This window comes from Zosterops lateralis (genome assembly GCF_965231275.1).
Source record: "Zosterops lateralis genome assembly, chromosome: 1".
NCBI classification, from domain to species: domain Eukaryota; kingdom Metazoa; phylum Chordata; class Aves; order Passeriformes; family Zosteropidae; genus Zosterops; species Zosterops lateralis.
This window is the reverse complement of record NC_139762.1, coordinates 39,800,625-39,813,437: the sequence shown is the minus strand read 5'-3', so window position 1 is coordinate 39,813,437 and position 12,813 is coordinate 39,800,625. Positions and strand designations below refer to the sequence as shown.

The window sequence follows — 12,813 nt, the reverse complement described above, 5'->3', positions numbered from 1 at the left end:
TAACCACAGCTCCTCCAGTCCACCATGTTTTGGATCTGGTTTACATTTGTTTCCTCGTGCAGCTAATCAAAGTGCTTTGATTTTAATGTGTTAAGCCATCAGGCATGGACCATGCTATTCAAGGTCCAGAAGGTTCCATCTTGGTTAAATGTTAGTGGTATTCTGCAGATGAGTATTTATGAACATATTACATGGAGTTTTTTCCATTTTTTTGGCAGGTGACACTGGTGACAGAAGAAGGACAAGAATGATTACATATCCATAACTCCCAGCAGTATGTCAGGTAATCATATTTAATAAGAACATCTGTGCAATATTTCTTGCTTTTCTGGAGTGATTATTGCTAACTGTTTATTAAAAAATGCATCTTTAACAATTTCTGAATTCATTGGTGCTAGGAATCAAAGTCTTTCCTCCGTCCAGAGCATAGAGATGTGGGACACATAGTAATCTTCCCCAACAGTTTTGAAACTTTCATCATCCTTGGTTTGCCTTCCCGAACCTAGTTGTTTTTTGTTCTAATTACACATCCCAACTTCAGCATTCCTGCTGAAGCTGCCAGCGCAGGAACAGTTTCTGATGAGTGTCCTAGCCTAAGTTATTTTGTAACTGGACATATCCCCTGAGCTTCAAAGTGAGGCAGTCAAACGTATTTTACATAGATTGCCAAGTGCACTTAAGAGAATTATTGACTAGGTCTGCAAGTGGGATGAAGATCCAGAGTTGACATGACCATTAACCATTTTAAGCCTGCTTAACCATCTTATCCTGGCCAGTTTGCAAAGCATCTGAAGGTTGCACATAAATTAGCTGTGTCAGAACTGCCATGTACCTAATCCCAGAACAGGGTGTCTAGAAGGATGGACTTATTATGTGGAGATCATATAGAAGACCAGATAATTTCAGACTTCCAGAATTTGTTCTAGTATTCATCAATGTGCCTAAGAAAATGCTCTACTGATACTGTTTGTCAATGTATATTTCAAGAGCCAAGTGCATAAATGGGACCTTTTAAAACCCTGCAAAATACAGCATGTGCTGCATAGGTAAAATCATCACTAACAAGACTTTATTCCCGGTGTTCTGCCCAAGGGTCAGGGTTTTTTTTACTTGACTATGAAGATCAATTTTCTTTTCCTTTTCTCTAGAAGGCTCCATTTGTACTGGCCAGCAAGGGGTGACAGCTGCGTTCACCAGCAAAGATGGTCTTCTAACTTTAGGTTTCTAGATAAGAGGTAGAGGATAAAATTCATTGGAAGAAACAGAGTATTATGTAAATACATGCATTCATAATAAGACGTATTATTTGAGAATATGAAAAGGTGTGGGTTTTTATGGTTTCTTTGCTGCCCATTAAAGCAGAGACAAATATAGGAAAGAAGCAGAGAGCATTGAGGAGGCATTTTGTGGAATGAAGTGGAATACTGACCCTTGGTTGGTGTGTCAGGCTGTGACTTAGCATCACTGCCACATGAGGATTGGAGAGGAGTTAGTGTCCTTAGGCTGCATTGGCAGGCCAGGCTAGAGTGGTTTTGCATTGTCCTGCAGGCATTCTGGGCATGGTGATCTCATTTGGCAAATACCTGTTTTGGAAGAATTTAAAGCACTGGCATGTAACTTGGTCTTTTCCAGCTCTCTGTTGTGCACTTCCTTGTCTCATGCTAAACTGTGTTTTATGGCATTTTACTACAGGGCTTGACGTCACTGTGGTTTTGGAGGGTTAATAGCTTCTGCTGTGTGATGGCAAGAGATGAGGAAGGAAACGCAGTACCCACTTTATCCTCACCTTATCTGTTGGGTCTGTGGCTTCCTGTGGAGGGTGGGTTTGTGGAGATTTTCCACTAGCACTCTAATCAGTCCTGTCTCTCTGGACTTGACCCTGGCAGGGCAGCTCTGCTAAGCTCAGAGAAATATGAAGCCTAATTGGAGGGATCTATATTTCTTTTGACAGAAGTCAGCAGAACAAATGTGTGCGAAGAAAATTATCATCAAGAAAAAAAAAATTAAAAGGTTGAGATGGAGATGACTGTTTGTACAGCTGCAGATATCCAACACTTTTCATTATGAGCAGTTCATATTTTCTCTTTCTGGTTATAGGAATGACATTTCCTACATGAGTGTGAATGTGAAGAGAAGCATGGATGAAATTAAAGTTTTTCATACTGTATAAAAACTTCATAAATACCATGATCCAGAGCCAGAAAAGAGTCCTTTTCTAATGAATGATAATGAAAGTTCAGATTCTGTTACTGAGTCACTGGAAAATGGGAGCAGAATCTAATATGAAACTGAACCAGCTGGCTAAAATAACATGCTGTATTATTCTGTATTTTTGATAGATAATTTTTCTCCCCATATGTTTCTACTGTGGTATGTATTTTCCACTTGTAGGCACTGCCTGAAAGCCATCAGGTTCTAGTGCAATCTAGAGAAGTTTTTCTGACAGGAGATTGTAGAATTTGACCTTGACAGTAAAACCAGGCTTTAGTACATTTTCAGTTTCCATAAGAAAAATATTTTGAATATTTTGACATCTCATCTTTGAAAATACATACTGGTGTGATTATTTTATGTGCTTATAGCTTTTAATAGAGTTTTAATGGAGACGGTTCTAGTTTGCCAAAATTATTTTGGGAATTTCAGAGTTATGGGTATCATGGAAGGATTTCAGAAATATAGAAGCTCTTACTTAAAAGTTAATAAAATAAAAAATAAAAAGCAGAGTGAATGTATGAGGTAAAATATTTGCACACAAAAAGCTAAACTGAAACACAAATATTGAATTAATGAAGTCAAAGCTACTCTTTCTTTTCCTTAGAATGCAGTCAGAGTTCACCCAGTAATACAGATAGAGTTAATGAACAACCTAATATTGAGTGTTTGATGTCATAAGAAGCAGACAAGTGAAAAGCTGGACCTACAGGTTTCGTAGACACAAAAAAAAACTTCATAAAAACTTCATAAATACTTCATAATTCAGGTTTTGTCAGTTTGTTTTTGCAACTCTGCCAGTTCTAGATGTCAAGGTTTGCCTAAATCAGGTTTTTTAACACCTAGCACAGATGCTGAGCAAACATTGAGATAAAGGGATGCTTCAGGAGAAGTGGACATAGTATGTCTTTGAGTATTAGGAACCTTTGAGATGGGTGCATTCTGTTCTCATAAACTGAAGCTTGGTAAAGTAAATTGTTTTCAGATGAGCCATCACACACTTAAATGCAGCAAAGCAAATATGAAACTTTAGCTTTTCTGTTCTGAAACACAGTTTTTAGTAAACATGGTCTGTCTTTTGTAGAATCACAGAATAGCTTGGGTTGGAAAGGACCTTTAAAAGGGGTCTTGTCTGGCCCCCCTGCAATGAACAGGGACATCTTCAACTAGGTCAGGTTTCTCAGATGCCTATCCAACCTGATAGTGAATGTTACTAGGGCTGGGGTGCCCCTTCTCTGGGCAACTTGTTGCAGTGTTTCAGCACCTTCATTATAAAGACCTTCTGCCTTATATCTTATCTAAATCCACCCTCTTCCAGCTTAAAACAATTACCCCTTGTCCTGTTGCAAAAGGTTAAAAAATTTGTCCCCATCTTTCTTATAAGCGTCCTTCAGGTATTAAGAAACCACAATAAAGTCTCCCCAGAGCTTTCCCTCTTCAAGGCTGAACAGTTCCAACTTTTTCAAGCTTTTGTTATAGGAGAGGTGTTTGATTCCTGTGATCATCTTGGTGGTCCTCCTCTGGACTCACAGGTCCATGTCCTTCCTGTAGTGAGGACCGCAGAGCTGGATGCAGTGCTCCAGGTGGGGTCTCATGAGAGGGGAATAGAGGGACAGAATCTCCTTCCTTGCTCTGGTGGCTACACTACTTTGGGTGCAGCCCATGGTATGATTGGTTTTCTGGGCTGTAAAAACAGTGTTCATCAGCAGTTTTACAGTTGACACCAACAATTGCTGCCCACAGAGTAATGTCTGAGAAAAAAACTTTATCAGCATTATAAAATTAGTACTATCTTAGCAATAAGAGCAGATTCTTTGTGTGCATTCATTTGCACAGTAGAATACTAAAAAGGTTGGGAAGTGTTATTTTGTCATTGAGAGAAATGAGAGTACTTTCAAATAAATAAGTATGTAAAATAATTTTAAAAATTTCTTTCTATTTTAACACTGTAATGAAGCTTCTGGTTTAGCATCACTATTCACTGGCCACAGATATCACTGAAGGGTCCCTTCCGTATATTTTCTCCCAAAATGCAGGACAAGCCTTGAGACATATTTCCATCTTTATTTATTAGAGAGAAAACTGAACAAGAAATTCAAGAATGGGTTCTAAAACCTAGAAAATAATATGTATCGAATACAGTAAATCTCATAATTTTTACCTTCATGGCAGATGAGGAAAGACTGTAAAGAATGTAATAGTGGTTCCAGTAAAAACTGCAGCAGTTCTTTCACTGGTTTCAGTAAGGCTGAGGTTTTACTCTGCTTTTACTTAGGAGCTTCAAAATCAACTCAGTCATTGCGTGTCTACTCAAATATGCACACTGTTCTATTTGATAATGACTGTGAAGTTAGATCAAGATAGGAATTATAATAAAATTAAGTGCTTACATTGGGGAATATAATTTAAATGTCATAAATGCATATTTTCAGTAAGTAGAATTTAATATGCAACATTTCTTGAAACAGGTCCCTCATTTGGAGAAGAAAATTAATCCGCTTTTGTGCAACAAATCCATTTGAAAACCAATGTCTCCAAGGGTGTTGCACGTAGTTTCCAAGAACTGGCAAAAATAATAGAATAGGAAAGGTACCACATTTTCTTCATGAGTCTTTTCACTGTAATGCTCTGTAAACTTGACATTAATTCAGGCAGAGAACAGTTTATTGTTTAACATCAGCTGAGAAATTATTTCTCCTGGATTTCTATAATGATTTTCCTAGGATAATTTAATTTGACATACATCACTGTCTGACACTTCTCTGTCTGCCAGACCATGATAAAATCCAGCTAGCTCAAGTGTATTATTTCTTTTAAGTAATGGACTTTCTAGGAGGACAGTAAATACTTTAATATAAGGTTTTGTTACACCAGGATTCAGCAGCTTTGTAATGAGCTTTTGGGGATTTTCAAAAGGTTAACAAGATTTATATTGTGGGATGTTTTTGCATGAAGCTATGAATCACTCCATGATGGCTCTTATTACTTAGAAGCGAATTTCTGAATATGCAGTTAAAAATATCACACTTGCTAAGTTCTAGGTTACAGACACGGTGGGTTAATTTTACCTCTTTTTTTGGTTCAAAATTTAATATTTTTAAAAGTGGTATAAAATACAAAAGCCAAGTAGTCTGGGAAACATTTTGTAATGTTTCAAATTTTCTGCAGTTCTTTAATATGTTGTGTTTTCTCTCCAACTTATGAATACCTTCTCTTTTTTTCCACAGAAGCTCACACATTTAAAATAAAATTTAAAAAAAAGGGGGTAGAGGATCTGATTAGATTTCACAAAGAACAGAGAGAGCAAACTTTTTTTTTGTAGTAATAGTATTTTTTGTAGTTTTGTAATATTTGCTAGCAATTTTAAGTACATTTCATTATGTTAATGGTGATTTTTTTCTTTTTTGTTTTTAATGATCTGTCAGTACATTTAGTCCCTTTCTGTAGTAGTTTTATTTAAGCCAGAGCAGTTTTTTCTTTTGTTAACTCATTTTTCTGAAAGTTGTTTCTGATGGGAGTAGACTATTGTGTTTGAAATTTTGAGTGTAATTCCTAGACTGTGTAGCTGTGTTTAACTAGTGGTGTCAGATTAGGAGGACTGCAAAGTGTCTCAGTATAAAATGTACTTGTTCATTTTGCAGGCAAGAAATTTTTAGAGTAGTTATTTAAAAGGAGTAAAATGTCCCTCAGTTTTTTCTAAGTTTTCTCCAACAGCCTATAAAATAAAGCACTTTGCTCTCTTGCCACGGGAGTTGCAGCCTGTCAATTTATGATCTTCAAAAGCCTGACCACAGCTGCTGTTTAGTTCTTCAGATGACTGTATGTCAGAGCAATGAACTTACAACACCTGTCTTTGGTATTGATGCCTATATGTAGAGAGGACTGTTATTTTTTTCTTGTAGTGATTGTAAAGCTGTTGGTAAACTGTAGAATCAATCCAAACAGGCATTTTTCAGTTATTTCCATATAAAAATACCTTTTACATTCACTAAATCCACTTCTCATTATGTTCTTTAAAAGCATCAGATTTGCTACAGTGCTTATCATAAAATAAAACAAATGTTTAAAGAATTGTGTAAATGTTGCCATACACAAAGGCCTTTCACTATTGCTTTGTTGTGTTTCTGAAAATGGTTTAGACCTATACCAAGCAAGTTAAAAGAATTCTCTCCTCACATCCAAGTTTGTCTTTCTTACTGCAGAAGCTTTGACTGCATTGTTTGGGCAAATTTTATTTATTTACCTTTTTTGTCTTTAACAAATGATATATTTGTCAAGACTGCTGGTTTTAGTACCTGTGTTTGTTTTACCTGGCCATTCCTCAAACCCTAGTCCTGCAATGGGAGGTGTTATTTCAAGATACTGGGTATCTCTTAAAGCAGTTTTAGAACCAAAATAACTTGAACTGTTTCACCTTGAAAAAAAAAATGGGCTGCAATGTTGTGCATGTATCCCCAGGATTTTGTTAACAAGCTGCAGCCAAATATAGTGTCCACTCCCCAGTGGGGAGAAGTGGAAGGTCTAATGAGAGATTATGGAAGGACCATGTGAATTGATTTGAAAGCTCATGAGGAAAGTAAAACTCAGAATCAGGATTTTAGAAAAAGATGACAGTGATCTGAAGTGATTTGTGGAAGTGATTTGAGTGATTTCCTAAATCGTTTCACTGTAACTTACTTGTTTTTAAAGATCTGGTTTATGTATTTTGAGCCATATTCTGAAAATGGTGTTTTGTCTTCTCACTTTTATTTTAATAGGTTCCCAGGCACTACAAGAATTATTTAACACAACACGAAGAGAGTAAACATCCATTAACATTCCTGTATTCACACAAACAGTAGTCTGCAAAATGAGTCCTGGAGAGGTGGATTGGTGTCTGTGGGGAATTAAATCAATGTTGTTTTAAAACAAACAGAGGGAGGTGGTTCTGCACATGAAGAGACAGACATTGGGATTCCTTGCTGGAGATGTACAGGAGGGTAGACTGGAGCTGTAGTTCAAAGTGGGATCCATTGCGTTACAGAAAGGCCACAAAGGCTCAGGCAGTCCCTTGGGCTGAGGAGTAGCTGGGGATTGAGAGACTCTTGGTGGAACTCTCATATGTGCTTGCTTTGTTCTTACTCTTCCTTATGACTCCTGTTGGAGTCAACATTCCAACTTATGACTCCTGTTGGAGAACAGCAGCCAGGTGAGCCCTGTGGTTCAGGTATAGCTTCTCAGAAAAACTCCCTCCCATGTGTCATGCAGAACTATGAGAGCAAAGAATGCATTTAGCATCTATGTAGCTGTATTGGTTAGCACCACTGTTCTAGTTCCATGGTGTGTCCTGGTATTTTGCTGCTTTTCCCCATATAGCTAGCTTTGGTCATTCATTTCTTTTGGTAAATTTGTTTTATCTGTAGCTGCTATAAGATTCCATATTGGTCTATACAATTCCTGTTCATTTCTCAAAGGACAGGTTTTCAAAGAGGTCTTTACATATCAAAATCCTGAACCTGGAATTGTTTGCTTCTCTGTGCTCAGAACCTGCCTCTGGTCAGCTTACAGATGAACTGTCATGTTCTTCTGGGTATTCTTTTTCTCTGATTAATTTTTTTCTCATGTTTAGAAATTTGAGCATAATGTCAACCCCAGCTCTTGATGAGATAAGTATATGTGTAATATTACTTTAAAAGTTAATGGAAATTTAGCATGTTTTTAAAAAGATTCACAGAGGAGCTTATTAAGATATATTAAGAACAAGGATAGAGATATTACACTGTTTATTACAAGTTTCCTAATATTGTATTTTCTTACACATTAGAAACTGTTTACAAAGTTTATTGTAATTATCTGTGTGCTGTTCTTTCATTGTGATTTAATACTTGTCCAAAAGATTGGAAATACTGAAATTTAATCTTGAAATCCATATTCTAAAATGTAATATTTAAATATTTTATAACATTGCCACTGCTAAAGCAAGTAGCAGGACAACAGTCCTGGATTAAATAACCCTGGCTGTTTACTTCCACAAGCATACACATGCGCACTTGTTTCTGAAATATTGAAAACCACCTAATGGTTTCAGTAGACATTGCTAGTTCTGCCTGCTACAGTTCCTCTCACTCTACAATTTTTTTTCATATAGGCACTGTAATTTTTGTATTTTAAAAATTTAGGAAAGAAATCACATGTTTTCAAAGGTTTTATTTAGCACAAGTTACAGAGGCAGAATTTGCATATTTAAGAAGAAGAGTCTGGCTAGTCTGTGTGAGCTGGGCTCCATCCTTCTGCTTATTCAATGATCATATGAGCCTGGTTTAAAAGTTGTGAAACTCAATTGTGAAGTGTTTCCCTCTTTTATAAGGAAGCATAAAGAGAAAATGCTGTCCTTTTTTGGGGGAGAAAATGGAAGGATGGGAGAGAAAAGAGGAAGGGGAGAGAAGAAGCAAAATAAATGAGAGAAGATAAAATGCTGTGAACTGACAGCAAGATTAACGAGAAGAAATGAAACCTTAGCCTTGTCTGGCACAGATGGTTTTGTCTTTCCCAGTGAAAACACACATGAAAACTTTATGTGCTTTTACTTATAGATACTTTGTGGGGTTTAAAATGCTGGAACAAAGTATGAATCAGGTATTAACTTTACTGGGGACATGTCCTTTAGTTGTAGCTTGGTTGCTTTTTTCTTTTTTTCTCTCAAGTCATCATGTAAAAATCCTCTAGTGTTATTTGACTGGGTCCATACAAAGCTAGGCTGCTTCATCAACCTACTGTGCATCCCTCAGTCCTAATCCTGATTACGTTTGCCTTGGTTGATCTCTCTGAAGCCAACCCACTTCAGTGTCCTTATGTGCTTGCATACTTCAATGGCAAAAAAAACCCAAAAAACCAACAAATCTGTTAAGTGCTTGTTGTCTTTGCTGCTCTTTTTCCAGTAAACCTCAAATATCCAAAAAGGCAAAACCTTATTACGTACGTTTTACAATCAAGTAAGTTAATGACAATTCGGAGATCTGTAAGTTGCTTTCCTACTTGCCACTATTTTGATCAGCTGCAAGTTGAAATTCTGTATAGAGAGAATTTTCATTGGAAATTCTGCTGTGAGCAGTTTTGAAATGTAAAATAACTTTCTGTTGTTAGAAGTGTCTTTGTAACTGGGAAAACAGCAATCCTCTGACATCCCAGAACTGTTAATTTACCTTTTGCCTAAGTGACAGCCTGTTGGTGAGGGTGAAAAATAAATGTTTGCACTCCTCCAAAAAGTGTGAGCAATGTAGTCAGTCTCTGAGGAGCAGGGCCTGATTGCCTGTGTGGTCACAGCAGCTTTCATCACCAATGGATGTAGCTGTTAACTGGAGCTATTGTGGTATAAAGCAGTAATAGTAATAATGGTAATGCAAATCCAGCCTTGATTACAACAGATACTGCCTTGCTTGGCAGCTCCCAAGCAAGGAAAATTAGTGTATCTCTCAGGGCACAGCAGGGGGAATTTAATGCAGTGCCTCTAAGGTTGTTGTGAGCATGGGGAACAGGCACTCTTTCAGTGTGATTTTTGGTCCTATTTTGTGCACTCTGAGTTTTTGTCAGGATCAAAGTTCAGGGTTGGTATACAGCTCATTCCAGCAGGAAACACTGTCCTCCTGGCTGGCTGGCTACCACCTTCCATCTTTCTGGAGAAACAACTTAATGCCTCTCTTCACTTGAGTTGTACTAAAAGTGGGAGAGTTTTTTGTGTATTGCTTCTTTGACCACTGTTGGCAGATACTAGTAGAGAATTGGGGGGAAAAAAAATCCACATCACTGAGATGAAAACAAGTGAATTGTTCTTTTTTTTTTTTTTTTTTTTTTTTTTTTTTTTTTTTTTTTTTTTTTTTTTTTTTTTTTTTTTTGGTAGTCTTTTATATACTGACATTCAGGTAACACTGCATGTCTGAGAACAGGCCAACCTTTACAATTATCCATTAAGGAGAATTTGCTTTGGCCTATAATAAAAGAATTCTGAGGGGTTCCCCTTGCCTATCCTTTTAGTTAAGCTTAATAGGCAGTTTGTCTGCTAGAACTTCTCTTTTATAAAAACAAACTTCTCTTTAAAAAACCTTCTGATGGAAATTTGAGGAAGACTTTTGATCTGTTGACTGCTGAGATGCCTGCTATTGCTACAATGTGCATTTTGAAGTTTCTTGATGATTCCTTGATGTGCTCTGACCCTGCTTGTTAGTCCCTATTAACTCTCAAACAGGGCCTGTGGTTTTAGTAATGGTTCATCCCAATAGGCTGTACTGCTTCCTGCCTTGATTATAGCCATTTTAACTGTAGGTAGAGAGAGAGAGATGCTTCTCTTACAACTAAAGGCTTGAGACAAAATTACATTATCATCCTTTTTCAAATATTCTGGGTTGACAAGACCAAGAGAAGAAACAGGAGATTTCATAGGTTTTTGTTAAAAACAAAACAAAACAAAACAAAAAAACCCAAAAACCAAGCCCTTGAGAAATTCAGGCAGTATGTTCGAACCAAGGGAGTAGAATAAATAATGTTGTCCTCTCATGAAACTAATTTAACATTATAATAAAATGAATGGTAATTTAAGACATAAACATCCTCTGTGCTACAGTATATGAAGTACAAGAAAAGGATACAAAATATAAGAGAGAGCCCTCAGTGGTAGTTCCTTGCAACTTAATCTTTGACTAGCAAAACTTGAATATGAAATGTCCCTGGTGACTGAGGAGAATTTGTGAAATAAAATGGAAACTTGTAAAATTAAATGAACTGTGGCTAACATGGCAGACAAAATAGTGAGACAAATTTCAGAGGGAACTAAAAGGAAAAGAGAGGATATAGCTTCTTGATGTTTGGCTAGCCTTGGTTAACTCTGCCTGGATAAATTCCAAATGATGGAAAATATAATAGAATAATTTTCTCCTCGTAGTTTAAATATGTCTATAATCATATTTCAAAGTCCCACAGATGCTTTGCAAACAAAGAAATTGGAAAATATGTTTTGATTTTATTTTTTAAGTTATGAATTTTGGATTACCTATTAAAGGTAAAAATTTAAAAGGTAAAAAAAGCCTTGTATGACACCTTCTCTGAATATTTGGGGAGCAGAATTTTTACCATAGTCATGAATGTATGGGTTTTAATTAAAATCAAAGTTAAGACAGATCCTCATAGGCTAAAAGACAGCAAAGACAGTGTTTAATAGCAAAGATAAATTTGGGGAAAAAATATAGAAATTTTTGGAAAACGAACAGCCTTGATTATGAATCAGTGATCTTGAAGACTAAGAGCAAGACCTGAGTAACTGAGCATATAACTGACTTTTCTAAACAAGGTCAAGAATTGTGTTGCATCACTGGCCTGCTCAAGGAGCTGACAAAGCATGGATCTATTTATGAGTGTATTATAGAAATGCTTATATTTTTAACATATATATTGCATATGGCTGACTCTAAAATTTTGTGAAAATGGAGTATCATCCATGCAGGGAGATAATTAGGATGTGAAGGAACTCAAGGGAGAGTAGACTTGTACTGAAGCAGGTACACTTTTTGAGGTTATGCAAGGTCTAGAGGAAGGGTGGGTTGTAGTGCACAGTTCCTCTTTGTGCCACAGAAAACAAAGTGTCTAAGTTCAGATCTTAGAGGGAAGTTCTCAGCTCCCAGAGGGTCTTATCAAAGAAATCCTATCTCTCCCTCTGAGCTTAAATTTATGAAGTCAAGAGAATATCAAAGTGTTCAAATTATGAAAAAAGTTTTATATTCTGTTCTTTTATATTTTTTTAAATTGGCTAGTATTTCTGGGTTACTTTCACTATTCTATTTTAAACTGATTATCCTCCTACAAGTGATATTCTCTTGCCATATTACCTGCATTTAGAATTAGTTTCTACTTTTACTTAGAAAATCAAGTCTGAAGTAAGAGCAGCTCTGTAAAGCTAGAAGTAGGTAAGGGCAAATTATGTAGGTAACTTACCTACCCTTTGTGTTGAAGTCTGTGATGCCAGGTACTTTCTCAAATTTATGTTACTAATGTCCAGCTGAGATAAAGTGAGTAGAAGAAATAGACTTGTAGCTGCAAATGTCAGGTGAACTTGTATTCCTAACAGAAAAAAGGTGTTTACATCTGAAATTAAGTAACGTATTGAGGAAAGCTGTATGTAACGTACAGGAATTAACACAGGATAACAGTATTTAAAGCCAACCATGATTAAGTTTTCTGAATTTGTTCTCTGCGAGCAGTATTCCACTTAAGAGAAGTCCTAAGACAAAGGATTCAGAAACAGCAATATTATGATAGATAGGTAACTGAAATCCCAATTTAGTTTGAATCATTTTTTTCTGGAAATTAATGACTTGGCATGCTCTTACTTACCAATATTTTACTTTACTGAGTGAAATGCATGTAAAATTAACTCTTAGCTTGATTAGGACATCAGAATCTTCCTATGATTAAAGCTACTGTGGATATCAGTCATCAAGTGTCTGGAATTTGCTGTTTTCTTTATGTTAGTTAAACAGCTATTTTGTATTTGAATTTTGTTACATATAATATAAAATAAAATAAAATAATTTCTTTAAATACAGAATACGATCTTTGATGGGTCATTTCACCCAA

The 12,813-nt window shown here is 36.3% G+C and overlaps 1 protein-coding gene across 13 annotated transcripts in view; it reads left to right on the top strand.

The window, feature by feature from the left end:
• The window catches only part of THRB (thyroid hormone receptor beta), a 167,839-nt gene that overhangs the window by 117,044 nt on the left and 37,982 nt on the right, over window positions 1-12,813 (top strand). For all 13 annotated transcript variants that reach the window (XM_083867806.1, XM_083867804.1, XM_083867796.1 and 10 more), the window contains one exon: window positions 219-283. In XM_083867806.1, the coding sequence (XP_083723932.1) occupies window positions 277-283 (7 nt within the window). In that variant the 5' untranslated portion in view covers window positions 219-276. The remainder of the gene's footprint in view (window positions 1-218; window positions 284-12,813) is intronic.